Genomic DNA, 28,000 nt, shown 5'->3' on the forward strand with positions numbered 1-28,000 from the left:
ATAAAGAATAATGGTTATTCTATGATGGGGCGCTATCATCTTGTACTCAGAGCACACAGCCCATCTTAATAGGCAAGATGGTAAATGTCTGTGAGGAACCCCCCCCATCAGGTGAGTCTGTCACCTGACAGGTATAGAAGGTTTTTTCTAATGGCCCAGGTTTGCCCAACCCCAGATTAAACAATGTTTGACTAACAATCACTCTTCCCTTTCAGCAAATTTAGTGTTCCTCAACAGGGCTATGTAAGCCTGGTTTCCTTTCCCTCATTCCCTGGGTTGTTCTAGCCTCCATTTCCGTGCTGCCATTATGCTTAGAGAATTTTTCTATCTACTTTTATTATTAGAGTATACTTAAGGAATAAAATGGGAGTTCTCATTACTTAATTAATGTTGAGATTTGGTGGGTTTATGAAAGAACATATGGATCTAAATGATATCCTGTGCTTATGTCAAGAGGGGCCAGGTGTGGTGACTCACATCCGTAATCCCAGCACTTTGGGAGGCCGACGCAGGAGCATCACTTGAGGTCAGGAGTTCAAGACCAGCATGGCCAACATGGTGAAACCCTGTCTCTATTAAAAATACAACAAAACTAGCTGGGCATGGTGGTGCATGCCTGTAGCACCAGCTACTCTGGAGGCTGAGGCACGAGAATTGCTTGAACCCAGGAGGTGGAGATTGCAGTGAGCAGAGATTGCTCCACTGTACTCCAGTCTGGGTGATACATCGAGACTCCATCTAAAAAAAAAAAAAAAGTCAAGAGGACCGGCAAATCTTCTAGGAACTTGTCTCATGCTAATGTAGCCTTTCTCAAGTTAACTAAATTCTTCCTTGAATAGACATATGGAGAGGGGCTTTTAATTCACATAGAGGGAAAGATTATATACTATATTACTTCTTAAGCATATTCTTTTCCCAAGAGATCTGCTCTCATTTGAATTGTGAATGCATAAAATCTCGTCCCCTGCTCCTTTTCTGGGAGCAATATAATTTTTCTTGTCGATATAATTTTTGGCTCTAGAAAGGTCAGGAGCATTAACTGCAGCAGTAACTCAGTTTGCTGGAGCAATAATTCAGAATTTCCCTGACAAGAAAGAGAAGGGCTGCCCCAGACATCTGGGAGCTGGTCTGGTGCTCTGTGGCATGTAAACAATTTCACAGAACATTAACATTGAACAAGGCCACCCTGTGACCTTGATGAGTCAAGACAAAAATACAAGGCCACTCTGTAATCATGTCTGAATGCAGACAAAAATATGAATATTGTCCAACTGGATTCAAAAATAATCAAGCAGCCCCCTAACCTGGCTAACATGCGTGACTGCTGCTTCCTTTCAAATTACATCTGTAGCCTTGGTCTAGTCTTCTCTTCTTCCAGATACAATTTAAGATACCCAATTATAGAATCATTTCTGCTTCCTGACAGCCTCCAATCCCATGCTCATGACCATACCTTATCACATGGGAGCTTGGGACATATAGTCTAGTTACGGGCCCAGGACAAAGAAGAAACACACAGCCAGGCTACAATTTCATTTGGTAATTATGAGAAAACTGTAATGAAGTTAATAACCTTACATTTAAATACTCACTCAGGGAAATCGCTCTCAGTCTTTGCCCTTTTGTTTATCTTGGTGCACTACCCCCTACAAAACCAAGGTCCAGAAACTTATAGGATGATCTTGTAACACTTCACAAGAGGATTCAGAATAGCAGCTTTCCAAATTTTCCTTTTTCCCTGCTAATTACGTGGGCAATTACACCAGCCTTGGTATCATATAAATTTTTCATTAAACATGTGAATAGTGTTTGATTGGCTCTCTGATGGTTGTTGCTTTGTAGCAGATAATCTCAAAAATAGTAGAAACAGAAGATTCTACTATTGTGTAAATTCTTAAATTTCACATAAATTCAGAAGAACTATGTGAATTTAAATTTAGATTTTAACCCCCTTGACCCCATCACATTGTCTGCATACATTTTTCTACTGATCAGCTCAAACATTGTCATTTGAACCACTGATGGTGAACAGTAAAGATCATCAAAACAGTCAATACGCTTGAGTAGGCTCCACTATTGTCAGGGTTGCCAGTAACACAAATGCTGCCGGAGGATGTAACCAGCATGGGATCTTTCTTACAGACCAATATCTCAAAATTGAGAAGGGTTGTTTTGCCTAACACAGCCCCATAGAAGAAGACCTAACCATCTTCAACCTCATTCTTCCACAAATTGACAATGACCTTCTACAGTACTCTTTTAGGCACAAATCACCGACCCTGGTCTAAGGAGCTTCCATTGCAGACGTCCCTGGAACCACCTGGCTGGAAATGTGATAGTGACAATTTTGACAACACGGTCTGACATGATTCACAAAAATGTACCTTCCTATAGGCCACTAGTTTTTCCACAACACTGAATGTCATCATAAAGTCCAGTTATCCTCTATCACCTAAACCACACTGACCCCAGAAAGTTAATTTTCATATCGAAACTGTTTCTCACACACACCCTCTTAGCTGCCAAAATGCAGCATGTATTTGTAATCAAAGCAAAGACAGCCCTCTCTTTCTAAGTGTCATTTTTCACCCTGCCAATTCATTAGCCATCAAAGGTGTAAAAAACTGCCTGGGTATACCTCCTACATATAAGCACCATGCTTATCTGAGAAGCACTAGAACTCTGTGGACAAATCTTGAAGGAGCCTCCTGAACCAGAGCATTACAGAGCACCTGCTATCTTCACAGCACCATTAGGTAAAGGCTTTCTCTGCTTCACTGAACTTATTTCTGCACACTTTGAAATTCTAAAACTTTCCTTAAGGGCCAGTTCTTTGGCAGGCCTTCTCCTAAGGGAGCTGTGACTGCTGCTTGGTCAGCAGTCACAGGTGACCTGTCAGGTCACCTGTGACCCTGACAGGTACCCTCAACATAATGACTGAGGAGAGTTTAATAAGGGGCTATTTAAGATGATATGGGCAACATTTAAGGAAATCAACAGGAGATGGTGCCTGTTGGTTGCAGGGTGGTAGGAGGAGGTGTCTTAGTTTACAACAGTGAAAACATGATAACCTTAGGCCTACAGGAGCAAGAGGTGAGAACCAGGCCCAGGGAGACTCTGAGCTATAGCAGTAGGGGAGGGGCTTCTCAAGAGGCCTTTGGTGGAAAAAGAAAAAAATCACCGACAACCTCAAGCAGAGCACAATGGGAGCTTAGGAATTAATACCACGACCTTCACCTCCTCCTGGACTCTAATACCTGGCTGGTGCTCCCCAGCGGGCCAACCCTGGAAGAAAGTAAAAAACAGAAGAGTTCTGGAATTAATAAAGTCTGTAGAGTCAGCTTCCCAAGCACAAAGCATAGTGAAGCATGTAGGAAGGTAGATCCAGAGGGGCAAGATGAGAATATATGTACAGAGGCAAGTTTCCTAACTGTCCTGTTACAGAGCTCGCTTAGTAAGGGCAGCTGGCTTAATAAGAGCAGCAATGGCCGGGCGCGGTGGCTCAAGCCTGTAATCCCAGCACTTTGGGAGGCCGAGGCGGGTGGATCACAAGGTTGAGAGATCGAGACCAACCTGGTGAACATGGTGAAACCCCGTCTCTACTAAAAAAAAATACAAAAATTTAGCTGGGCATGGTGGCGTGTGCCTGTAATCCCAGCTACTCAGGAGGCTGAGGCAGGAGAATTGCCTGAACCCAGGAGGCGGAGGTTGCGGTGAGCCGAGATCGCGCCATTGCACTCCAGCCTGGGCAACAAGAGCGAAACTCCATCTCAGAAAAGAAAAAAAAAATAAAATAAGAGCAGCAATGCTCTTAAGGAAATAAACAAGAAAGCGATCTTATTTCCAAAGATGTCATTTGTGTAGTGCTTTCTAATGGAGGGACAATTACCCAGGTGATACTTAAAGACTGTTCACCAGGGAACAAAGGCCTGAGCCTAGAGAGGAGATTGGCATGGGGACCAGTCAGGGCAAGAGCACCGAGATCCTTTTAGGAATCCAGATGAGAAGAAGAAGCTATTTTTCTTTTTATTTGATAATGTGGTTAATTCAGGTGGGAAGGATAAGAAGGTACTTTCAGATATGGCCATTTTTCTGTTGTTTGTTTTTGATAGCAAGTCAAATTTCATGATTACTGTGAAACTATGAAATTGTGATTGCTATGAAATTTGCTTTTCACTGAATTAACTATTCTCAAAGTGGTCCCCTAACCAGCAGCACCAGTATTGCTGGGAAGGTGTTAGAAATGCAAATTCTCAGGCCCTACCCTAAACCTGGTGACTCAAAAACTCTAGGGTGGGGTACATCAATCTGTGTGTTATAAGTCTTCCAGGCAATCATGTTGCCTGCTACAATTTGAAAAAACACTATACTAGATGTTAGAAAATAAGAAATTTTGTAGGCATTGTGATATATTTGTTCCAAGATATATATATTTCTTTTTTCCTGGTTTAGTTAGAACTGGTGACCTGCAGAAAATGTTTTCACTTAAAAGTATTCTGTCCTGCTAGAGTTCTCCCATCTGATGGTGGCGTCAGTGGGAGAGGAAGAACTTGCAGAGAAAGGGGCTCCTCTTCTGAGATCCCTGTGCAGCAAACATGTAAACCTGTCTTGAGAAGAAGTTACAAGTAAAGGATCACCAAAAAACTCACCACAAGAGTACCCGAGTCTCTCTTTTTAAAATAATGGGCTCCTGGTCATAAGATGCTAGTTGTGTCTGCATCTGTGAAGTTGATGGAAAGCAAGCCTTTCATTCCCTCCTGCCTTGGTAGCTAGTCCATGCAAGAGGTTTTTAATGGCCTGTGTCTATGTTTCTAGAAGCCACCGACCTGAGGTGGCCTAAGGGGCTCTGGACTATCCCAGACTGAATAATGCCCACATCAAAATACTCCTGATCCCACTGGTATAGGAACACAGGAGCAGATTGAGTTCCTCCTTCCATTCATGCTCATTGATGAAGACAGCTTAAGTGGACAAGATCCAGGGAAATGCCTGACAAGCTATGGCGACAAGTCCCTGTCTGCCACATGCATACAGGGATTAGGTCACTACACAAATGCACAAACTCATCTTTTGTTTTTTGTTTTGTTTTGTTTTTTGTTTTGAGACATGGCCTCCCTCAGTCGTCCAGGCTGGAGTGCGGTGGCACGATCACAGCTCACTGCAGCCTCCACCTCCCCAGGCTAAGGTGATCCTCCCACCTCAGCCCAAGTAGCTGGGGCTACAGGAGTGCATACCAGGTCCGGCTAATTTTTGTATTTTTTTGAGAGATAGGGTTTCACTATGTTACTCATGCTGGTCTTGAACTCCTGAGCTCAAACAATTCAACTGCCATGGACTCTCAAAGTGTTGGGATTACAGGCATTAGCGCCATGCTGGGGCCTAATTTGACGATAATATGTATACTACTAATAACAGCACTTTCTATATGCTCAGTAGGTAAAAAGACTTTAGGCTCTCAGCATTTATATTTTAGAGAGTGAGGACACCTCCAGGATGATATTGTACTCTGTAGTCTTCCCAGAGCCCAAGCCTGGAAGATATATGTTGCTGAACAACCACCTGTAAGAAAGAGCAATAATTCTCTTCTGGAACTTGGCAGGGCAGCCTTGTAAGGTTGTGCATGTTGTGCACTTGAAATTCTAGAAGTGAGAGTCAAAATCTCAGTGAGAGCCAAAATCTATTTTCAGTGAGCATTCTTAGGCACAATATTGATTTTGCTTACTCCTGACCCCACCTCACCCAGCATACCTCCCACACACACCCCTCCCCCACCCGGCACTGCACACACAGTTTCATTGGGTAACCTTCCTGGGCCACAGCTGGAAGAAAGATTTCTAGAACTCCTCACCTCAGCAGTCAACTACACAGTCCTGCCCCAAAGCAAGAACAGGGAGTGCCACAACTATCATCTTCCATAGACTCAAGGCTGGAGAAGGTGGCCTGGGATTGTGGGCAGGAATACAGTCAAGGAAGGTCTAAGAGTAGGAGTTTTTGAGGTGGAGACTCTGAGGGAAAAGCAAGGGCTATATCGAGCTGCCAGCTGTGCTTGAAGAGGCAATCATAAGCCTCAGTATCCTCTGCCCAACTTTGTGGTGTTCATCATCTTGTGAACCTTTTCTTTTCCTTTTTCTCTTTTCTTTTCTTTTTTTTCTTTTTGCTGTTGTTGTTGTTGTTGTTGTTGTTGTTGTTGTTGTTGTTGTTGTTGAGACAGTCTGGCTCTGTTGCCCAGCCTGGAGTGTAGTAGTGTGATCTCTGCTCACTGCAACCTCCACCTCCCAGGTTCAAGCAATTCTTGTGCCTCAGCCTCCAGAGTAGCTAGGACTACAGGCATGTGCCACGACACTGGCTAATTTTTTGTGTTTTTAGTACAGATGGGTTTTACCTTGTTGCCAAAGCTAGACTCAAACTCCTGAGCTCAGGCAATCTGCCTACCTCGGCCTCCTAAAGTGCTAGGATTATAGGTGCGAGCCACCGCACCTGGTCATGAACTTTTTATTTCCCTTTATTTTCAACAAAGAATGTTTCATAGTCTTCTTTTGGTAATTAGATTACAATTATATAATATTATGGTTATATTGAGTTAGGATTTATATAAAAATTGTTTTGCTATACGTTGCCACATACAGAGTAAAAGAAAATTTCATAAGGGTCCTCTCAGGGATCATTCCTTGGGCTTAATGGATAGAACATGTGTCAAATATAGAAATGTAAGGTAATTAGTTGAGAACACAGAGGCGAATATACTTAAATACGATATGAGAACCACTTTTTCAACTACTAAGGACAAATTTATTTTTCTTCCTTCGTGTTCTTATAGGAAGACTAGGACTTCAGCTCCACTTCAGAGGAGCATGAAATATTGGAGAAAAAAAACCTTCCGGTCCCACTGAATTCCTATTATTCTCTCTTCCTCATGGGTAGTTGAGAGATTTCTATAATCGTTGAGATTTTGATAGCCTGTCCTCCAAGATTTTGACAGCCTGTCCTCCACTAGGCTTCAGGGTTACCTGACATCAGGAACAGACTTATAAAAGTGGAACTTGCCATTTCTTCAAATAGACACATCTTACCTTATGTAATGTTCATTCATCCCTCTCCTTCTGTCCCCATGCAGTAAGGCTGCTATTGTGAGGTGATTCCACCCATTTTCAACCCCTCTATTTAGGATTGGTTGAGTAAGTTCACACAGACAAAGGAGATAGGAAACCCTAACACATTCTCCAACCTGGCTTGAGCATTCATGAAGCTCGGCATTTGACAACATATTTGGCTCTCATATTTTACTCAGAACCCTTCATGGAAGGAGAGAAATCCAAAATGTGTTTATGTGCTGAGAACATGAAAAAGATGAGCAAGGAACCCACCTTTCTGTGAACCCTGTCTCCACATTTCTTTTGTCAACATTAGTTATGCACTGCAAAGTCAGAAGGAAGCAGAAACAAGATGGGTTTTGTAGTGTTGAGGGTGGTGCTGAGATTATTTTGATGTTAGCAGAATTAATCTCTTTTGAGTTGATTTTTAGACTTTATGTAACCTACCTGTTGGCACTATGATTAGCATGTCCCCAGGATTTTTATGTCAACCTGTTCTCTTTCCTAATGACATGACCGTAGAACCCAGAGAGGCACCAGATAAAGGAGGCAGGGATACTGGGACAGAGGATATTTGACTCTTTGAAGTGCTGGCTTCATTTTCAGTAGACTGAATACTGTGACAAAATATAATTAATTGCTGCCTATTTTTACAGTGAAGAATCTGATGGAAAGCTCATTGAAGACAGCCTGATTCCGCTGAGATGTCACTTTACAACTTTACATGAAAGTTGTTAATTGAAGCCCCTGAAATTCCTAATTTAGAAAACAAAGTCTTGGAAGAGATTCAGTTCCTGAACACCAAATACAATGTGGGAATACACAAGAAGCCTATGTGAAACACTTGAAAGGCCAGAATGAGGAAGCCCTGGAGAGCTTAAAAGATGCCAAAGACAACCCAGAAAGAACATGCCAACCAAGCAGATGTGAGAAGTCTGGTGACCTGGGGCAACTTTGCCTGGGTGTATTACCACATGGGCAGACTGGCAGAAGCCCAGACTTACCTGGACAAGGTGGAGAACACTTGCAAGAAGTTTGCAAATCCTTCCCGCTATAGAATGCAGTGTCCAGAGATGGACTGTAAGGAAGGATGGGCCTCGCTGAAGTGTGGAGGAAAGAATTATGAACGGGCCAAGGCCTGCTTTGAAAAGGCTCTTGAAGTGGACACTGTGTAAGGCCGGCTGCCTCGCAGAGGGTTAAACGGACACATCCATCTCTCTCGTGCCTGATAACTGCGTCATCACCCAAGCTCGTTATCTGGCCTCACCGCATGGCTTCCCCGCACCCGCCTCCGCATACCAGACCCAAGCCCACATTCAGCACTAAATTATGCATCCAACCCCCAGCCCGCTGTTGAAAAACCCTGCAGAAAAATTTTTTAAAGAAGCCCCATCAGACCCTGCCCAGTAGCACTCTTCTCTGTATGCCCCCGGAAGGCCCATTTACCCAAGGTCCCACCGGCCTACCCATGGCAACTAGTTCCAGGTATTTCCTGCTTCCTGAAAGCCAGTAAGATTGCCTTCGCTTTGTTTCCCCAATAGCCAATTCCCTCCCCATAAAACCCCATGCATGATCAAACCCCATGATCTGAACAGCTGGGTGCAACTTCTTTGGCCCCTTCCTGGACCACAGAACCTCACCTGGGAGCTGAATAAATTAGCTTCTCATTTTCTTATACTTGCCTCAGTTTCCTCATTTTACCTCGGCTTACCTCGGCAATAAATCTTACACCCTGAAAACTCTGAATTCTGTACTGGGTATGCAATTGCTGTCCATCACCCGGATGGCTTTAACACAGCAACAGAGAGGAATGAGGCATTGTCTCTGCACGCCCTAAAACGAGCTGTCAGGCTAAATCCAGATGATGTACATATTAAGGTTCTCCTTGCCCTGTAGCTTCAGGATGAAGGACAGGAAGCTGAAGGAGAAAAGTACATTGAAGAAGCTCTGACCAGTATGTCTTCACAGACCTATGTCTTTCGATATGCAGCCAAATTTTACCGAAGAAAAGGCCCTGTGGATAAAGTTCTTCAGCTCTTAAAAATGGCCTTGCAGGCAACACCCACTTCTGCCTTGCTGTGTCACCAAATGGGGCTTTGCTACAAGGCACAAATGATCCAAATCAAGGAAGCTACAAACAGGCAGCCTAGAGGGCAAGATAGGGAAAATGTGGACAGATTGGTTTGATTGGCTATATGCAAATTTGAAAAGACTATAATGTTAAAGCCCACATTTGAGTTAGCCTGTGTGGACCTAGCTGAAATGTATGCAGAAGTGGGCCACCACAGAAAGGCTGAGGACATTTTTTAGAAAGTGCTATGCGCGAAGATCGTTGACGATCACAAAAAGCAAGAGATTCATTACCCCTACAGCTCTTTCCAAGAACATCATGGGAAATCTGAAAATAAAGCAATCACCCATTATTTAAAAGGTTTGAAAACAGAAAATATGTCCTATTCCAGGGAAAAACTTCTCAATGCTTTAGAGAAATTGGCTAAGAGACACGTTCACCGGAATGTACGGGCTGTGGAAAGTTTCAGTCTCCTTGGGCTCATCCACAAATTGAAGGGAGAAGTAAGTGACGCCTTCCTGTGCTATAAGAGAGCTCTGAGGCTGACTGCTGACCTGAACCCTATGTTTTGACTAGAAATCACCATTACCCATTTAATGGTCTTATAACTAAATAGAATAACTATGAAGTTAAATAATGCAAACTGAAACTTAAAGCTGTTGGAACTTTACATTATTTTGAGCCTTGAGAGGAATGTAGCTGTGTGGCCTGAGCTATGCAGTATGCAACTGCAACTTCTGCTTTTTCCCATAAATGATCAGGAAAGGCCTTGTGGCACCAGACATAAGATGCCCTGAAAGCATCATCCCTCCTGATGGAATGGTAAAGCAATCTTTCCTGGAATGTAACAAACAGTAACCAATCCAATTGCTACAATGTATGTACTGACCTATGGAAAATGCTGCCTCCCTGTTTACTGCCTGTATAAGTAAAACCTTAACCTCCCCACTTTGAAAGCTGACCCCAATCATTAGATGTCTATGTTTCCTGAGTGGTTACCCACAAGCTTTGTGCTCAAATGGAGTCTATACTTAGTCATAGTTTCTGAATCCCATTATTTCAGATGGAGACAACAGTCTCCCAATTGCTGCTTTCAAAAATGTATAATCTGCCGGGCGCGGTGGCTCAAGCCTGTAATCCCAGCACTTTGGGAGGCTGAGGCTGGTGGATCACGAGGTCAAGAGATCGAGACCATCCTGGTCAACATGGTGAAACCCCGTCTCTACTAAAAATACAAAAAAAATTAGCTGAGCATGGTGGTGCACGCCTGTAATCCCAGCTACTCAGGAGGCTGAGACAGGAGAATTGCCTGAGCCCAGGAGGCGGAGGTTGCGGTGAGCCGAGATCGCGCCATTGCACTCCAGCCTGGGTAACAAGAGTGAAACTCTGTCTCAAAAAAAAAAAAAATGTATAATCTGATAAAATACAAAAATACTTTGATACAACACATACTCTACTGCCTGGCCTCCCCCCTCCTTCTTTCCACATCAATCCATGTGTCCGCAACAGGAGCATCTATCCTTCCACAACACACCCCTGCATTCACTGATCAAGGTTGATTAATGCTGTTTTAGGCACCTACATCTGCTGAGACAATAAGAATCGTTTTCCTTAAAATTTTGCCTTTGGAATGGGCAGTTTTCATCCTCAGTCTCCCAAACAAAGGAGACCTAAACAGGGAAAGTTTCTATTCCATGTCACCAGGGTCAATGACCTGCAACAAAATCTAAGAGCAAAACAAATGAGCAAAGACAAGAGTTGGAAAGGAGAGAATTTCAGGAGATGATAGCTTTCTAGCTGGAGTTCTATTTCCCAAGGCCCTACATAGCCAAGACCTGGTGGTCAGTGAGCCAAGTCTATAACCTGATAACAAATTCAAATTTTTGTTTACATGTATCCAGCCCCTGGCAATCACAAAGGATCTACATGATCCAAACACATTGCTGGACATGTATTCACACCTGACATCACACCTAAAATCACACATCTAAGGTCACACCTAAGGGCTTTGCTAAGATCACAAATTCTTTGAGTGTATTTTATTAGTGATACTCAAAAACAGATGTATATTTTATGTTTAGTTTCAAATGGAAAAATGCAGATCCAACTTCGACAGCATTAGAAGGCCTGAAGCAGAGGAAGCGATGAAAATGGAAACCTGATCAAGAATTTTTATAATTTTTATTTCTTTAGTAGAGGCAGAGTCTTGTGATATTGCTCGGGCTAGAGTGCAGTGGCGATTTACAAGCACAATCATAGCACCCTGCAGTCTTAAAATTCTGGCCTCAAGAGATCTTCCCTCCTCAGCCACCTGAGCAACTAGGACCGTAACTGCATGCCACCATGTGCCACTTCCTACCAAGAATTTAAAAAAATACTGGGGAGGCATTTACTACTACAGGCCATGGAATTGGAAGGTTGAGTTACTCGGATCCTTGAAAGCTGGGATTGACCAATGATGGAGATTTGGGGGCGTAGGGAGGCATGGCAGGGGAGTGGAGTCGTTTAGATCATTTAGATGACACCTGAAAAGCACAGGAGTAACACCCTTTTCAACTTTGTTGATACTAAACAAAGAACATACTTATTCCATTTAACCTGAGGAAACTACTAGTGACTTTTCCCTGTAAACAAGGTGTGACTCAGGCTCACCTGGCCTCTGCATTCCTTACCTGTGACTGCCGCAGAGCTTCTTATAGGGGAGATTTGCCTCCACTTACGGAATTAATCTAAATGAGAAATCTGAGGACATAGCTCTACTAATTAGAAAACACAGAGACAATGTTCTTCTAACCGGACAAGTCTAAGCTTTTGGTTTGGCTCAGTTCTATAACTGTTAGTAAACTGATAGCTATTTGCTCCTTAGCCACTGGTTACAAAGAGAATAAGAGATTTATAGTCCTCTTGGCTAAATTCATCACAAATGAAATTAAATTACTCAGCTGGTTAGTAAGTTGTCAGGAAATTAGGTTTTATTGAACCAAATTTACTCATTAATTAATATTAAAACCTTCCCACCACTCCAGGCACTGGAACCAAAATCCTTTTCCTTAGCAACTGAATCTACAATAGAGTTTATAGGTCTGTGAGTGTATAAGTGTGTGTATGTGTGTGTGTGTGTGTGTGTGTGAGTGAGAGACAGAGAGAGAGAGACAGAGAGAAAGAGAGAAGAGAGAGAGAGAGAGAGAGAGAGAGAGAGTGTGTGTGTGTGTGTGTGTGTGTGTGTGTGTGTGTTTGGATGAGCACCAGGTAAGTCCTAAAACTATTTTAACAACATCAATTCACCATACCCTGGGAACGTAAGAAGGACTCAATAAACAATTAGGTGTTGGTTGGTTGAGTATCATGTAAAGATGTAAAGTGTGCTTTTATCAGTGGCTTCTACATGCAATATGGGACAAGGAAGAAGAGAGAAAAACTGGAGGGTATATAAAACTTATATCTACCTATTTATATTAAAATGAAAACAGTGGAAGGATAAATGAAATTTTGTAATGGCTACCAATAAGAAAGAGAAGAAAAAGGAAAGGAACAGCAATAGAAGCCAGACTTCTCTGTGTTTGTTTTTAGAACCATGCCAATATTTTACCTAATTATGAAACCAAATTTATATTTAGAAAAGCAATCCACTTATGTATGCTAAATGTTGTATCAATTAATTGTACTGAAGACTCCTTTATGCAATAACAAAATATAAAATAAATGAATGGGTAGATAGAGAAATGAGTGGATGAATAGATATGTTATAAAGTAAATACAGTAAAATCTTAACTGTAGAATATAGTTATATGAGTGTTCATTGTAAAATACTCTCAACTTTTCTCTCTGCTTGACCAGGTACAATAATAAAATGTTTGGATAAAAAGGGCAAATAGCAGTATCTAAAAAGTACATCAAACTGAGACAAATGATCCAAAATATATAGGGAATGGTGGATAAAATCACATAAGGAGGAAGGATTCCATGTGGTTTTTAAATGCATTGTAATTTGACTCCATATTTTTAACAGGATATAGCTTATGGACAAAAATAACGTGAAAAAACAAAAAAAAATTTTTTTTTTTGAGACAGCATCTTGCTCTGTCACCCAGGCTGGAGTGCAGTGGCATGATCTTAGTTCACTGCAATCTCTGCCTCCCATGTTCAAGTGATTCTCCTGCCTCAGCCTCCTGAGTTGCTGGGATTACAGGCGAGTGCCACCATGCCGAGCTAATTTTTGTATTTTTAGTAGAGATGGTTTTTCGCCATGTTGGCCACGCTGTTCTCAAACCCCTGACCTCAGGTGATTCTCCCATCTTAGTCTCCCCACAAAGTGCTGAGATTACAGCTATGAGCCACTGTGCCTGGCTGAAAAAAAACATTTCTTAAACTCTGCTCAGCACCATTCTGGAGGTGTTTTGTTAATTTTGTTTCTCAGAGATGGTTATTTGTGTATTATGTAATAGATCACATGAATAATTAAGTTGGTATTACTTAGAAAAGGAATGTTTAGTTTGGGAGGAAAAATACACATATGTAAGGTTGATTATGTTAAGAAAAAAAATCCTGCATACCTGACTTTGTACATAACATATTTTATCTTCAAAATATATATACATTATCAAAGTCATTTTTCTGGTTTTAATATTGTACTACAGTTATATAAGATATCACTATTTGAGGAAGTTGGATGAAAAGTACACAGGATCTCTTCTGAAACTTCTTGTGTCTATAGTTGTTTTAAAGTATGCCTGAAATGTTGAGAAAAAATTAACTGATAAAGTTCTAGTAGTACTTGAGTAGGTTGCAGTAAACCAAATTGTGGGTCAAGGTGGGCTGAGTGGTATCCTGGAATGAGTGGCCTCTTGAAGATATTAGAGATGTAATTAAAGATATTAGAGATGTAAAGGTCATTAGAAGATATATAAATCATCGAACCATTTACAAAAAAAAAAAAAAATCTGGAGTCCAAGTCCTCTCTCCATGGATGTGATTGGAAGTAGTTTAGGAAAAATCTCAGAAGCCAAGAAAATAGTTTTCATACAGTGGTCAAAACACTGAGAATTACATTCCTCAGAAAACAGACTACCGTTAAAAATATCTCTGTGATTGAATAAATTCAAAGGAGTATATAACATGTAATTAGCAGAGATATTCCAATTGTTAAATGTTAAACTACAAATTATAAAGAGAAATATCTAAAAACCTAACTTTTATGATGAACTAAAAAATGTAAGAAAAATCAAAGGTACAGGAAAGTGTAAATGGATTGATGGCTTCAGTTAAGCCTTTGGTTTCATGATCCTAGCATGAAAGCATCTTGTATGTCTTTCATGTCCCTACAATGCCTTCATTTAACTCTGATTACCAAAAACCCAGTACAGTAGCAACTTCTGCAGTACATACTGATGTAAAGGACTGCTGAGGAGACAGAGAAGCCCAAGGAAGTAGCCACCTAGGGGCTGAATTTGTTTTTAACAAGAAATCAGCTTTTCATTACGTAACCAGGTCACTAGATCCTATTCTAGCTGGCCTTTAGCAAGCCGATAAGAGATTTTAGACTACAAGAGATGACACTGGACAAGATAGGGGAAACTTGTATGGAGCCCATTCCTTAATAAGTTGTGATTGGATATTGGAGACCCGTCAGCAGAAATGGCTTAGCATCTATCCATACTAAAAGTAAAAAAATAAAATAAAAACCAGAATAACATTTTTTTTCCCGTATCATCCTATGAATCAAGAGGAGACTGAGGAGTTCATTACCCACTGTGTAAGTGAGGAAACAAGGCACAGAGCAATGAAAATTCTGAATCTGGGCCTCAAAGAACAGGAAGTAGGTACAGCAACTGAGTCCCATATCTCTTAGAGAATTGCAGACGTATAACAGGCACGAGGGATAATCTAGGCCCTGGTTCCCAGCACAGGTCTACATCAAAATCACCTGAAGGCCGGGCGCGGTGGCTCAAGCCTGTAATCCCAGCACTTTGGGAGGCCGAGGCGGGTGGATCACAAGGTCAAGAGATCGAGACCATCTTGGTCAACATGGTGAAACCCCGTCTCTACTAAAAATACAAAAAAAAATAGCTGGGCATGGTGGTGCGTGCCTGTAATCCCAGCTACTCAGGAGGCTGAGGCAGGAGAATTGCCTGAACCCAGGAGGCGGAGGTTGCGGTGAGCCGAGATCGCGCCATTGCACTCCAGCCTGGGTAACAAGAGCGAAAACTCCGTCTCAAAAAAAAAAATCACCTGAAGACTTCTTTTTAATACTGAGCCAGGGGGGCCTATACCTAAGGATATGTTCAATTGGTCTGAGATGTGGCTTAGCATTATTTTTGAAATTTACCTGGATGATTCTAATGTGCAGTGAGGGTTGAGATCTGCCAATCTATACCAAATAACTTGTTTATCAGATGTGAAAACTGAGATTCATAGAGGTGAAGCAGTTTATTACAACTGGTCAGTCCCTTGCAGAGCCCATCTTAGCCTAGACGCCTGGGAATGAACTCACAACCTAGTGCTGAAACTTCATTTTCTAAAAGTTTTATTCTCTCTGGTTCCCATTTTCTTTTTTATCTGTAAACATACACACACACAGACACACACACACACACACACACACACACACAGGATTGACCTTTTCTTTCCTTAATGTTGTTCTATCCTATGTCCCTCATGGGTTTGTTTATCCCAAAGAGACACTGAGCAAGATTCTGTATACCTAATCAGCCCCGTAGAACCAAGATTGCTGCCAAATTCACAGCAATGGCATGATAATCATTTTGTTGACTTCTCTGCATGCTATTTGGTGCACTGGCAAATTAAAACCTTTTTTTTTCCCATAAGAATTCCAAAGACAGATTGCTCCTTAAAAGGAGATGTTTTCTAATTCATCTATTTCAGTATTTGCTTATGGCTGATCTTGTATCTGAGTGTATGACAAAACCTGACTTATTAATTCAGAAATTCTTATTTGTGTACAACTTTCTAACTAGTTGTTGAATTCTTGGTGGAAGCTTGCAGAATTGGTGAGAGCTGACATGGAAGATGAGCCTGGCAGGGAGTTGAGCAGAAACTGTTTCAGTCTGGCAGTGTGCCCAGTTAAGTGTTTCCTAGAGGAAAACATTCTTGCACCTGCTCCACTTCTGCTTCTTATTTTAAAAGACAAAGTAGGTAGCTTTCTTTTTTTAAGGAAGTATTGTTTTTCTTTATTACTGTGGCTCTTGTTATTATTATTTGAGACAGGCTCTCACTCTGTCGCCCAGGCTGGAGTGCAGTGGTGTGATCATGGCTCACTGCATCCTCTACCTCTTGGGCTCAAGGGAGCCTCCCACCTCAGCCTTTTGAGTAGCTAGGACCACAGACACACACCACCACACCCAGCTTTTTTTTTTTTTTTTTAGTTTTTTTTTTTTTTGTAGAGTTGGGGGTCTCACTATGTTATCCAGGCTGGTCTACAACACCTGGGCTCGAGTGATTCTCCCACCTCAGCCTTCCAAAATGCTGAGATTACAGGCATGAGCCAGTGCACCTGTACAATAATTTTTTTTTTTTTTTTGGAGATGGAGTCTGGCTCTGTTGCCAGGCTGGAGTGCAGTGGTGCGATCTCTGACCACTGCAACCTCCGCCTCCTGGGTTCAAGCGATTCCCCCGCCTCAGCCTCCTGAGTAACTGGGACTACAGGTGTGCACCACCACGCCGGGCTAATTTTTTGTATTTTAGTAGAGATAGGGTTTCACCATGTTGGCCAGAATGGTCTCAATCTCCTGACCTCGTGATCCACCTGCCTCAGCCTCCCAAAGTGCTGGGATTACAGGCCCTTTGCCCTCGCTAGTAGAAGGCAGCTGCACCAATCAACAAGGCAGAGGGCACACTGAGCTGATAACACACTGCTCTCTGCGGACAGCAGAGAGAAGAGAGCATTGTAACATGCCCTCTGGGGCCTTGGTGTCACAAGCACCCCACCTGGACACTGCCACAGGGAGTTCACTGCTGCCAGATTGGCTGGTTCCTGCACTTATTCTTGCTAAAGTGGCAGGTTCCTGCACTTGATAACTTCAGTTCCTGCAGTCATTCACTCACATGCTCCTTCCTGCAAGGCATTGAGCAGGGTGGGCTGAGTAAACAAGGCACCCCTGTCACGAGTCCTGTGAAGGAGTCCAGAAAATATCCTGCATTGTTAGTAAGACACAACTGCTCAGTGTGAAAACGCCTTTGCAAAAATCATATCAGTGAGAAAAATTATAAAAGTAAGCTGAACTAGCCCACCCCCCATCTCACTTTTTTTCCCAATTATTTCTGGGGTTTTGGGCTGAGTCAATGGGGAGAGATCGCATGGGGAGAAAAGCCAGATATAGGTGATGGTGCAGAAGGCAGCAAATCACACTGCCATGAGTGTATCTATGCAACTATCTTGCATGTTCTTCACATGTACCCCAAAATCTAAAATGCAATTAAAAAAAAAAAAAAGAAAGACATTCAAGCTGTAGTTTAGATGATAATAGGCCTTACCAAAACTCAACCACTTGTGTAAAGCTAGTGAAAGTCTGTCTAGCTGAGGAAGGAGAGGAGTCTGATTTTGTTAAGGCATAGATATAGATCACCAACCATTCCTGAAGATAACACCACTATTGTAAATTGGCCTTTTGAGATATCTTTTTAGATTTTTTTTTTCCATGTCTGACACCCATGGCTTCACCCGAACCCACCAACCCCATTGCTGTGACCCCACCCAGAAGCTATTCAGTGTGCTGGGGGATAGCTTCCACCCTCTATAATTTCATCTCCACCCCAACCAATCAACAGCAAACCTACCCACCCCAAACCCCAACCCCCGAGCTTTGGAGGAGGTGATTTAAGTACTAGCTCCCTCTCCAGCCTCCTATTAAACTTTCTCTTTATGCAACGGGCAGGAAGAATCCCTTAGACAATTACAAGAGAATGGCAGTAAATTTAGGCTAAGATTCTTGTTCAGAGACTTACAGAATTTCATATCATGAAATGAACAATCTCTGGTGCCAGATGAGCAAAATGCAGCTGGGGTGGCATTACTTTTGAAAGTTCACATGCCCAATTTTCATAGGTCTCCTGGCTCTAGGTTCAGTGAACTCTGCACTAATATCTCCTAGCGTCCAGCTTTCTGCAAGATCTGGAGAGAGAAATTAGTACATCAGTAAAACAGATTGTAACAGCCTCCTTTCAGTTATTTTATCAACAGAGAACAAAGAAATCAATTACTGTTCAAATTTCATTTCCACGCCCCCAGCAGGAATTCACTAGCTTTAGTTTCACTTTCTACTTTCGGTTTCCCTGAAGGTTTCCAGTTTGCAAGGACACACCCACAGCTTACACCATTTGTTGCTGTTTAGCTCCCTTATATAACCCTGTCTTGGGGTTTCAGCTTCACTGAAAATCCGCAAGACAGAATAGCCGGATCTCAGAGGAACCTAGCTAATCAAAACACTGCCGAACGGCTGCCTACTTCACAGCAATCATGAGGTAAGGATTTCTTTGCTTCTCTGCCATAAGGTCTAAAGTTTTTGGAAAAATGGCAATTAAATTCAATTTTAACAAGTTTGATCTCAGTGAGGTCAGGTTTTCTAATTTTTCAATTTGAGTATCTGCTTATGGACTGAATGTGTGCATGCATGTGTGTGCACATTCACATATACATACATTATTGAATTAATGGATTTTTATTTTTGTTAGCATGAACTTGAGGAAGCTTACCTCATGCTATAGCCCAGTGAAGGGGAGGGAAATGGGAAAAGTTTTGCAGGAAGGGAGAAAAATGAAAATGATCCCAATCTCAGAGTGAGACTCCATCTCCAAAAAAAAAAAAAAAAAAAAAAAATTACTTGATACTAATTTGTCAATTTCCCCCATTGCTCCATTGGGCAAACTTTTGAAGGGGTAAAAATTCCAGAAAATGCACATTACAGGCCTATGATCAACCTTCCTTTGTAAACAGACGGAGTTGGTACTGATAATTTAAATAACAACAATAATAAATGTTATGGTAGTTACCACTTCCTGAATGCTTATTAAGTGCTAGCCTGGCTTCTAAAAGTATTATGTAAATGATTGCATTTAATTTTCAAAAGATCCTTATGAGGCAGGTACTTATACAGTCACGCATCATGTAACAGTGGGGATACACTCTGAGAAATTTAATTGTTGGGCAATTTCATCATTTTGCAAACATCAAACTAGATGGTATAGCCTACTACACACTGAGGCTATAAACCTGAGCAGCATGTTACTGTACTGAATCCTGTAGGCAATTGCAACACAATGGCAATTATTTGTTTATCTAAACATATTTAAACATAGAAATGGTACAGTACAAATGTGGTATTAAAATCTTATAGGACCACTGCCAGATATGTGGTCCTTCATGGACTAAAATATAATTATGCAGTGCATGGCTGTATGATCCTGATTTTGCAATAAGGAATCTTAGATTTAGAAATGTTAAGATCACACAGACAATAAGTGGTAGCTTTGAGATATGGATCAGGATCTCTCATTCAATATTTCATTAAACCTTTAAATCAATATTTCCCAAAGGGTGCCAATGGGGGCTCATGAGATTATTTCAGATGGCAAACTAATTTGCTTTTATGTTTTCCTGCTTTTATGTTTATGTCAACATGTACTACAGAAAAAAATACATTATATATATAATTTGTAGAATTTTATTCAGGTTAGCAATGTGTTTTTTTATGATAAAATACATGTAAAATAAAATTTACCATTTTAATTAAAGTATACAATTTAGTAGTATTTAGAATATTCATGATACTACTCTGCAATCATCACGATCTAGTTCAAGAATATTTTTCTCACTATGTGGAGAAACTTCATACCCATGAAGTAGTTTCTCTCTACTCACCCCTTTCCCCAGTCCCCAGCAACTGTTAATCTGCTTTCTGTCTCTATGAATTTGCCTATTGTGGATATTTCATATAAATGGAAACACATACTATGTGGCTATATTGAATTCTTATAATTTTATATTTCCTAAGCATCAATTTTTTAATATTAAGTTGAACTTTCTCATACCAGAAGCAGGGTTCAGTCACCCCTGACACAGTTTCTCGTTCTCCACCTTTTTGCAGTTACTCAATGTGACTGATCCAGATATCTGCTTTATATAACTACCTTCTGGTGACCACTTTCCTATAGCATAGCAGGGTATGACCTATTTGATTTGCCCCGCTGACCCCACCCCGACCTCACATGGACCAGGCAGATGTGCTATAGTGACCATGTCTCTGTCACAGCATGACTCCTTGGCAAAACTTCCACCTGCTTGCTTTAAACCCACCAATTAGAACTCTCCACAGGAAACTCACCTAGGCAACGCCCTGGCCTCCCATAAAGGCTTGGGCCCACATTCCCTACTTGCTGGTTGAGCATGCATGTCCTCAGTGGCTCCCCCTATCCCATCGGCCCTGCAAGGCATATTGCCCTCTTCTCTCTGGATCTGCAAGTAATAAGCTGCTTCTGTTATTTCACATGCTTTTTTTTTTTTTTCAATTGCCTCCTTTGTGTCTCACCTGACCAACACATTCAAACCCAATTTCTTTCCAGGTCATGGCTTTCCAGTAGAGTGGCTATCTTGGTAGACATAAACTAAACACAGGTCAGACAAGAGCCACAGGGCATCTGCCAGGTATAAACAAGTTTCCTATAAGAGGGAGCACCTAGACATAGATCACACACTTAGGCATTAGGCTGGTCATCAAAATAATTATCCCAATAAAGGCATATTGTAAATATCCATGACCAAATACCCTGGAACTCTTTCAAGGCAGGACCATAGATTGCAGCCACTCTCATGAGAAAGACAAGACCAAATTAGGGGAAAAAAAAAAAAAAAAAACTACAACAGTGATCTTTTGGATCAGTTTTTCTCATTTAGTGTAGTGTTGTCAAAGTTTATCCATGTTGTGTCATGTATCACTACTTCATTCCTTTTTATGGCTACATAATATTCCACTTCATATATTACATTTTTCTGTCCATCAGTTGATGAACATTTGAGTTGTTTCCGTTTTTTGGCTATCATGAATAGTGCTGCTATCAACATCTGTGTGCAAGTTTTTATTTGAACACCTGTTTTTAATTATTTCAAATATATATCCAGGTGTGGAACATACCCAGAAATGTATACCTAGGAGTGTGTCATATGATAATACTATGTTTAACTTATTAAGGGACCACGACATTGTTTTTCACAGCAGCTGCATCATTTTACATTTCCACCAGCAACGTTTGAGGGTTTCAGTTTCTCCTCATCCTTGTTGTCTTAGTTCTTTTTGTGTTGCTATAGAAGAATACCTAAGGCTAGGCAGTTTATCAAGAAAAGAGGTTTATTTAGCCCACAGTTCTGCAGGCTATACAAGAAGTATGGTGGTGACATCTTCTGAGCTTCTGGTGAGGGCTTTGGTGCTATGTCAAAACACACTAGAGAAGGTCAAAGGGGCAGCACATGCAAAGAGGGACTAAACCCAGGAGGCATCCTGGTGTTACAACAATCCATACCCCAAGAACTAATCCATTCCCCTAAGAACGAATCCAGTCTCATGAGAATGAGAATTTACTCACTACTACTAGAATGGCACCAGGTCATTCATGAGAGATCTACCTCTATGATCCAAACACATAACACTAAGCCGGGCGCGGTGGCTCAAGCCTGTAATCCCAGTACTTTGGGAGGCTGAGGCGGGTGGATCACGAGGTCGAGAGATTGAGACCATCCTGGTCAACATGGTGAAACCCCGTCTCTACTAAAAATACAAAAAATTAGCTGGGCATGGTGGCACGTGCCTGTAATCCCCACTACTCAGGAGGCTGAGGCAGGAGAATTGCCTGAACCCAGGAGGCGGAGGTTGCGGTGAGCCGAGATCGCGCCATTGCACTCCAGCCTGGGTAACAAGAGTGAAACTCCGTCTCAAAAAAAAAAAAAAAAAAACACATAACACTAGACCCTACCTCCAAAATTGTGACACTAGAGATCAAATTTCAATAGGAGATTTGGTGGGGACAATTGAACTGTATCCAAACCAGAGCACTTGTCAACACTTGTTCACTTATTTTCCTTTTTTAAAATTATTATTATAGCTAACTTACTGGGTAAAAAGTGATACAGTTTTGGTTAGTGTTTTTCTAGCGGCTAATGAGGTTGAGCATCTTTTCATGTGTTTGCTAGTGCTTTGTGATTCTTCTTTGGAGAATTGTCTACTCATGTCCTTTTCCCATTTTTAAGTTGGGTTGCATGTCTTTTTGTTGACCAGCTATAAGTGTACTTACGTATATTTCTCCATACATGAGTAATTACAGACAAATATATAAGGATTTGACTCTTTAGAAAATAAAAAATAGGGTCATGTTTCAGACACTTCTTTATAATTCACTTTTCTTGATTAACCGTATATTATGAAAGTTCTTCCAACTCAACTAGTTTTGATCTAATTTTTGCAGTCTAGTGGCTACATAATATTCTATGGTATAGATATACCGTAATTTATTTAACCATTCTCTATTAATATTTCCAGTTTGTTGCTAATATATACAGTGTTGGTAATGAATATTCTTGAGCATATATCCTTATGTACTGGTGGTTTTTTTCTGGGAGATAGATTCCAAGGAGTGGAATTACTTTGTTGAAGGAAATATATTTTTTCAATTTTAATGACTATCATCAGATTGATCTTGAAGGCCATAATAATTCATGGCTTCAGAAATTGTATCCTCATCCATTTAAACTCTTGCCAATCTGAGTGGAATAAATTTGTAAATTATTGCTTCTTTAATTTGCATTTCTCTAATGACTAGAGGCTTAGAGCATCTTTTTTCTTTTTATAGAGACAGGGTTTTGCTATGTTGCCCAGACTGATCTTAAACATCTGGCCTCAAGCAACTCTCTTGCCTCCCAAAGTGCTAGGATTATAGGCCTGAGCCACTGTGCCCATGCAGAGCATATATTTTTCATGTTTATTAGCCATTTATATTTGCTCTTCTACAAATTATCTATTCATATCCATTTCTGTTGGTCTGTTGAACTAAACCAATTTGCGAAAAAACTTCATATATCGTAGATGAGAATCTTCTCCATATTAGAAACATTTTCCACATTTTTATTTACCTTGTTTACAGCATCTTTGCCATAAATAAATCATACATTGTCTTATTATGGTAAAATATATATAACATAAAATTCACCATTTTAACCATTTTTAAGTGTACAGTTCTATGACATTAAATGCATTTATTTTATTATGCAACTGTGACCACCATCCATCTCCAGAAATTTTTCATCTTCCTAAACTGAAACTCTGTACTCATTAAACAGTAATTTCCTATTCCCTCCTCTCCCAGTGTTGGGGATTGGTCAGAGTGGTGGGAAAAACTATAGGGAAAGTACCAAACCTTCTGAAAGGCTGGAAGGTTCTGCAGAGCCCCAGGGGAGAATAGCTGAAGGCATCTGTTCTATAACCCTGAGGCAGTGGGCAAGGAGTAGGCTCAATGGAGTGTAGGGAAATTTACCTTAAACAGGCTTGTCTACTTATATTCACGAGGAACTGACCTTTGATCATCTGCAAACCCGACCGTTCCCTGAAAGTGGAACAATAAATGTTAATTACCTACAGGTTGTGATGGCTCCAGATTTTTGGCATTGTGCCTGCACTGAACAAAAGCAAGAGGCTCCAGCTTCTCAGGGCTGTTCTCTGGCCATTAGAGCCAGGCAGTCACCTAGCTGCTCTTATACTGCGTACCTGTGTCTGAGTACTCATTTCATCCATCAGCGAGGGTTGGGACAGACCCAACACTCCAGTCCCTGGTAATCACTACTCTGCTTTCTGTCTTTATGAAAGTGGCTACTTTAGGTGCCTTAAATAAATTGAATCATACAGTATTGTCCTTTTGTGACTGGCCTATTTCACTTGGCATATCTTCAAGATTTATCCATGTTGTAACATGTATCAGAATGTCTTTTCTTTTTTAAGGCTGAATATTCCATTGTATGTATATGGCACATTTTGTTTATCCATTCGTCCATTAACAGACACTTACTCCTACCTTTTGCTATGTGAATAATGGTGCTATGAATATGGTCATATAAATATCTGCTTGAGTTCCTGCTTTTGGGTATAAAACCAAAAGTGGAATTGCTGGATCAAATGGTAATTCTATGGTTAATTTTTCTGAGGAATTACCATAACGTTTTTCACAGCACTTGCCTCTTTTTACATTGTTACTAGCAGTACACAAGTGTTTCAGTTTCTCTACATCCTCACCAATATTTGTGGTCTCATAGGTTTACTCATGTGAAAAAATGACATAGCACTATACAAAAGCATTGTTACACCAACATCAATTTTCTAGTTTTTGAACTTCTGTATTATAGTTGTGTAAGATATAATCATTGCAGAAATTGGGTGAAGGATACACTGGATCTCTGTACTGCCTTTGCAACTTTCCGTGAACCTGTAATTATTTTCAAGTTAAAAAAAAACCCTGATCATATATTATCTTTTTCATGTGGTCTTAATTTGTTGCATTACATGTGGAGTAAGGTTCTAAAGTCAATGTTTCCTAAGGTTCTGCATTGCTAACTGACCTCTGTCCTAATTATATTAATATTAAAATAAGAAACTCTTATACTCTTATAGAGCATATAATGTGCTCTAAATGCTTTACACATTAAGTTTATTAATCCTCACCAAACCCAGTGTGATAAATACTATCATTATCTCCATTTTAGAAATGGGATTCTTAAGTACAGAATAGTTACTTGGCTGGAAATTGCTCTAGCCAGCATATGAAGCTAAGCAAACTACATCAACAGTCCATAAATAACTTAAAAATACATGAACTTTAATGAAATCTAAGTGAGTGTGATCCTTTCAAGGAAAAGCACTAAAATACAAGGTATTTTATCTGGTTTTTTTCTTTTGGCTGTTCTTCACCTAACAAAGAAAATCTTGTTTTGTTTTCACAGTACAAATGCTGATGATCATCAGGTCAAGGATAGTCTGGAGCAGTTGAGATGTCACTTTACATGGGAGTTATCAGTTGATGATGATGAAATGCCAGATTTAGAAAACAGAGTCTTGGACCAGATTGAATTCCTAGACACCAAATACAATGTGGGAATACACAACCTACTAGCCTATGTGAAACACCTGAAAGGCCAGAATGAGGAAGCCCTGGAGAGCTTAAAAGATGCCGAAGACTTAATCCAGAAAGAACATGCCAACCAAGCAGATGTGAGAAGTCTGGTGACCTGGGGTAACTTTGCCTGGGTATATTACCACATGGGTAAACTGGCAGAAGCCCAGACTTACCTGGACAAGGTGGAAAACATTTGCAAGAAGTTTTCAAATCCCTTCCGCTATAGAATGGAATGTCCAGGAATAGACTGTGAGGAAGGATGGGCCTTGCTGAAGTGTGGAGGAAAGAATTATGAACGGGCCAAGGCCTGCTTTGAAAAGGCTCTTGAAAAGGACCCTGAAAACCCTGAATTCAGTGCTGGGTACGCAATCTCTACCTATCGCCTGGACGGCTTTAAATATGCAACAAAAGATCACAAGCCATTTTCTTTGCTTCCCCTAAGGCAGGCTGTCAGTCTAAATCCAGACAATGGATATATTAAGGTTCTTCTTGCCCTGAAGCTTCAGGATGAAGGAAAGGAAGCTGAAGGAGAAAAGTACGTTGAAGAAGCTCTGACCAGTATGTCTTCACAGGTCTATGTCTTTCGATATGCAGCCAAGTTTTACCGAAGAAAAGGCTCTGTGGATAAAGCTCTTCACCTCTTAAAAATGGCCTTGCAGGCAACACCCACTTCTGCCTTGCTGCATCACCAGATGGGGCTTTGCTACAAAGCACAAATAATCCAAATCAAGGAAGCTACAAAAGGGCAGCCTAGAGGGCAGAACAGAGAAAGGGTAGACAAAATGATAAGATCAGCCATATTTTATTTTGAATCTGCAGTGGAAAAAAAGCCCACATTTGAAGTGGCTCATCTAGACTTGGCAAGAATGCATGTAGATGCGGGCAATCACAGGAAAGCTGAAGAAATTTTTCAAAAACTGTTACGCATGAACCCAGTGGTAGAAGAAACAATGCAAGACATACATTTGCACTATGGTCGCTTTCAGGAATATCAAAAGAAATCTGAGGTCAATGCAATTATCCATTATTTAAAAGCTATAAAAATAGAACAGCCATCATTAGCAAGGGATAAAAGTATCTATTCTTTAGAGAAATTGGTTTTAAAGAAAGTTCAGAGAAATGCATTCGACCTGGAAAGCTTGAGCCTCCTCGGGTTTGTCTACAAATTGAAAGGAAATATGAATGAAGCCCTGGAGTACTATGAGCGGGCCCTGAGACTGGCTGCTGACTTTGAGAACTCTGTGGGACAAGGTCCTTAGGCACCCGAATATCAGCCACTTTCACATTTCATTTGTTTTTATGCTAACATGTACTAATCATCTTTTCTGCTTACTCTTTTCAGAAACATTATAATTCACTGTAATGATATAATTCTTGAACAATTACTCAAATCTGATAAAATATTAGTCGCATTCAACAATTAGTGAAACAGAATGTGTGTGTGCATGCAGGAAAGAGAAACCATTTGTATGAGTGCTATTTAGTAGAGAAAAACTATTAGGTAACTCTGTAGGAAATAAAATACTGGACTTAATTAAACTAAATGTTTGATTCATTCATTTTATTGTGAAATAAAATTCTTAGCTCCTTTACGAACAGAACAGACCCGCTCTTCTTTCTGGGGTCAAGGAATCCCCAGAAACCTTAAAAACTAAGTTTCCCAACCATGACAAGATGAGAGATCAGTCACACCTCATTATATTCCCTCCCTTGCTAACTGCCATTGGACTTTTTTCCCTGAGTTAAACAGAAACCCCTGGAAAGCAAAGAACAGAAGACTCACTCCTTGGCTGACTTCACCTAGCGCCACGGCCAGACTCTCCTCCCCTCTCACGGTTTCCACAAGACAACTGACCAGCCTTCCCTCCTAATAAGTGACCACCTCCCAGAGACTGGTTCTGGCCAGTCCATGGAGGCTCGCACAGGTTGCTTCTATGTCCTCTGTTTCACCTTTTGACATAGAAAGCCTATTTTCCTGCATTATAATGTTAAGTCTCCCCCACAAAGTGAACACAATGCATGTAACATACATGTTTGCATACCACTCTTGTGTGCCCCCATGAATATTCACAGCCCCCCACAGCCTGTTAAATGTGTATGTCTAGCCAATCCATTAAGCATAAAACTTCTGTAATACCCTCCCTCTCTCCAAGTGCCTGCTTTTGGTTGCTGTGGGAGGCTCTGCTTCCCAGGCTACAGGTTGTGGGAGAAGAGGCTGCTGTGGCTCACACCTGTAATCCCAACATTTCAGGAGGTCCAGGCAGGTACATCACCTGAACCAGGAGTTTAAGAGCAGCCTGGGCAATCGCAAAACCAACCGTCTCTACAAAAAATGTAAAAACTTAGCTGGATGTAGTGGCATGCGCCTGTAGCTCCAGTTCCAGCTACTTGGGATTGCTGGAACCAGGGAGTTCGAGGCTGCAGTGAATCAAGACTGTGCCACTGCACTCCATTCTGGGTGATAGAACGAGACCCTGCCTCAAAAAAAAAAAAAAAGTTCTCTCCAAATGTATACAGCTCATGATTTTATATCAACACTATCAAGAAATAGCTTTCAGTGCAAGAAACCAAAAATATTGTAATAAACAGGCAAATATTCTTCCCAAACCTCGTGCAGTTTACAATTTAGTGAGAGACACAGATAGCCATATACAGTCAATAAAGGTTAGCTTTCTTC

General features: G+C 41.0%; 3 protein-coding genes across 4 annotated transcripts in view; 2 read left to right on the forward strand and 1 right to left on the reverse strand.

The window, feature by feature from the left end:
* Positions 1-28,000, reverse strand: part of SLC16A12 (solute carrier family 16 member 12) — a 159,920-nt gene that overhangs the window by 11,798 nt on the left and 120,122 nt on the right. The window lies entirely within an intron of this gene.
* Positions 78-10,554, forward strand: LOC101034058 (interferon-induced protein with tetratricopeptide repeats 1B). The gene is given in 7 exon segments (XM_010333392.3): positions 78-111; positions 216-243; positions 7,748-7,811; positions 7,814-7,916; positions 7,919-7,985; positions 7,987-8,252; positions 8,818-10,554. Coding segments are annotated over 7 exon segments (1,479 nt in total). The 3' UTR covers positions 9,735-10,554.
* Positions 18,526-26,867, forward strand: LOC101032140 (interferon-induced protein with tetratricopeptide repeats 1). Its single transcript, XM_003922412.4, has 2 exons — positions 18,526-18,639; positions 25,151-26,867. Exons 1-2 carry the CDS (start codon positions 18,635-18,637, stop codon positions 26,580-26,582), a joined length of 1,437 nt encoding a protein of 478 aa, XP_003922461.2. The 5' UTR covers positions 18,526-18,634; the 3' UTR covers positions 26,583-26,867.

The sequence above is a fragment of the Saimiri boliviensis genome, chromosome 12, assembly GCF_048565385.1.
Source record: "Saimiri boliviensis isolate mSaiBol1 chromosome 12, mSaiBol1.pri, whole genome shotgun sequence".
NCBI classification, from domain to species: Eukaryota; Metazoa; Chordata; class Mammalia; order Primates; family Cebidae; genus Saimiri; species Saimiri boliviensis.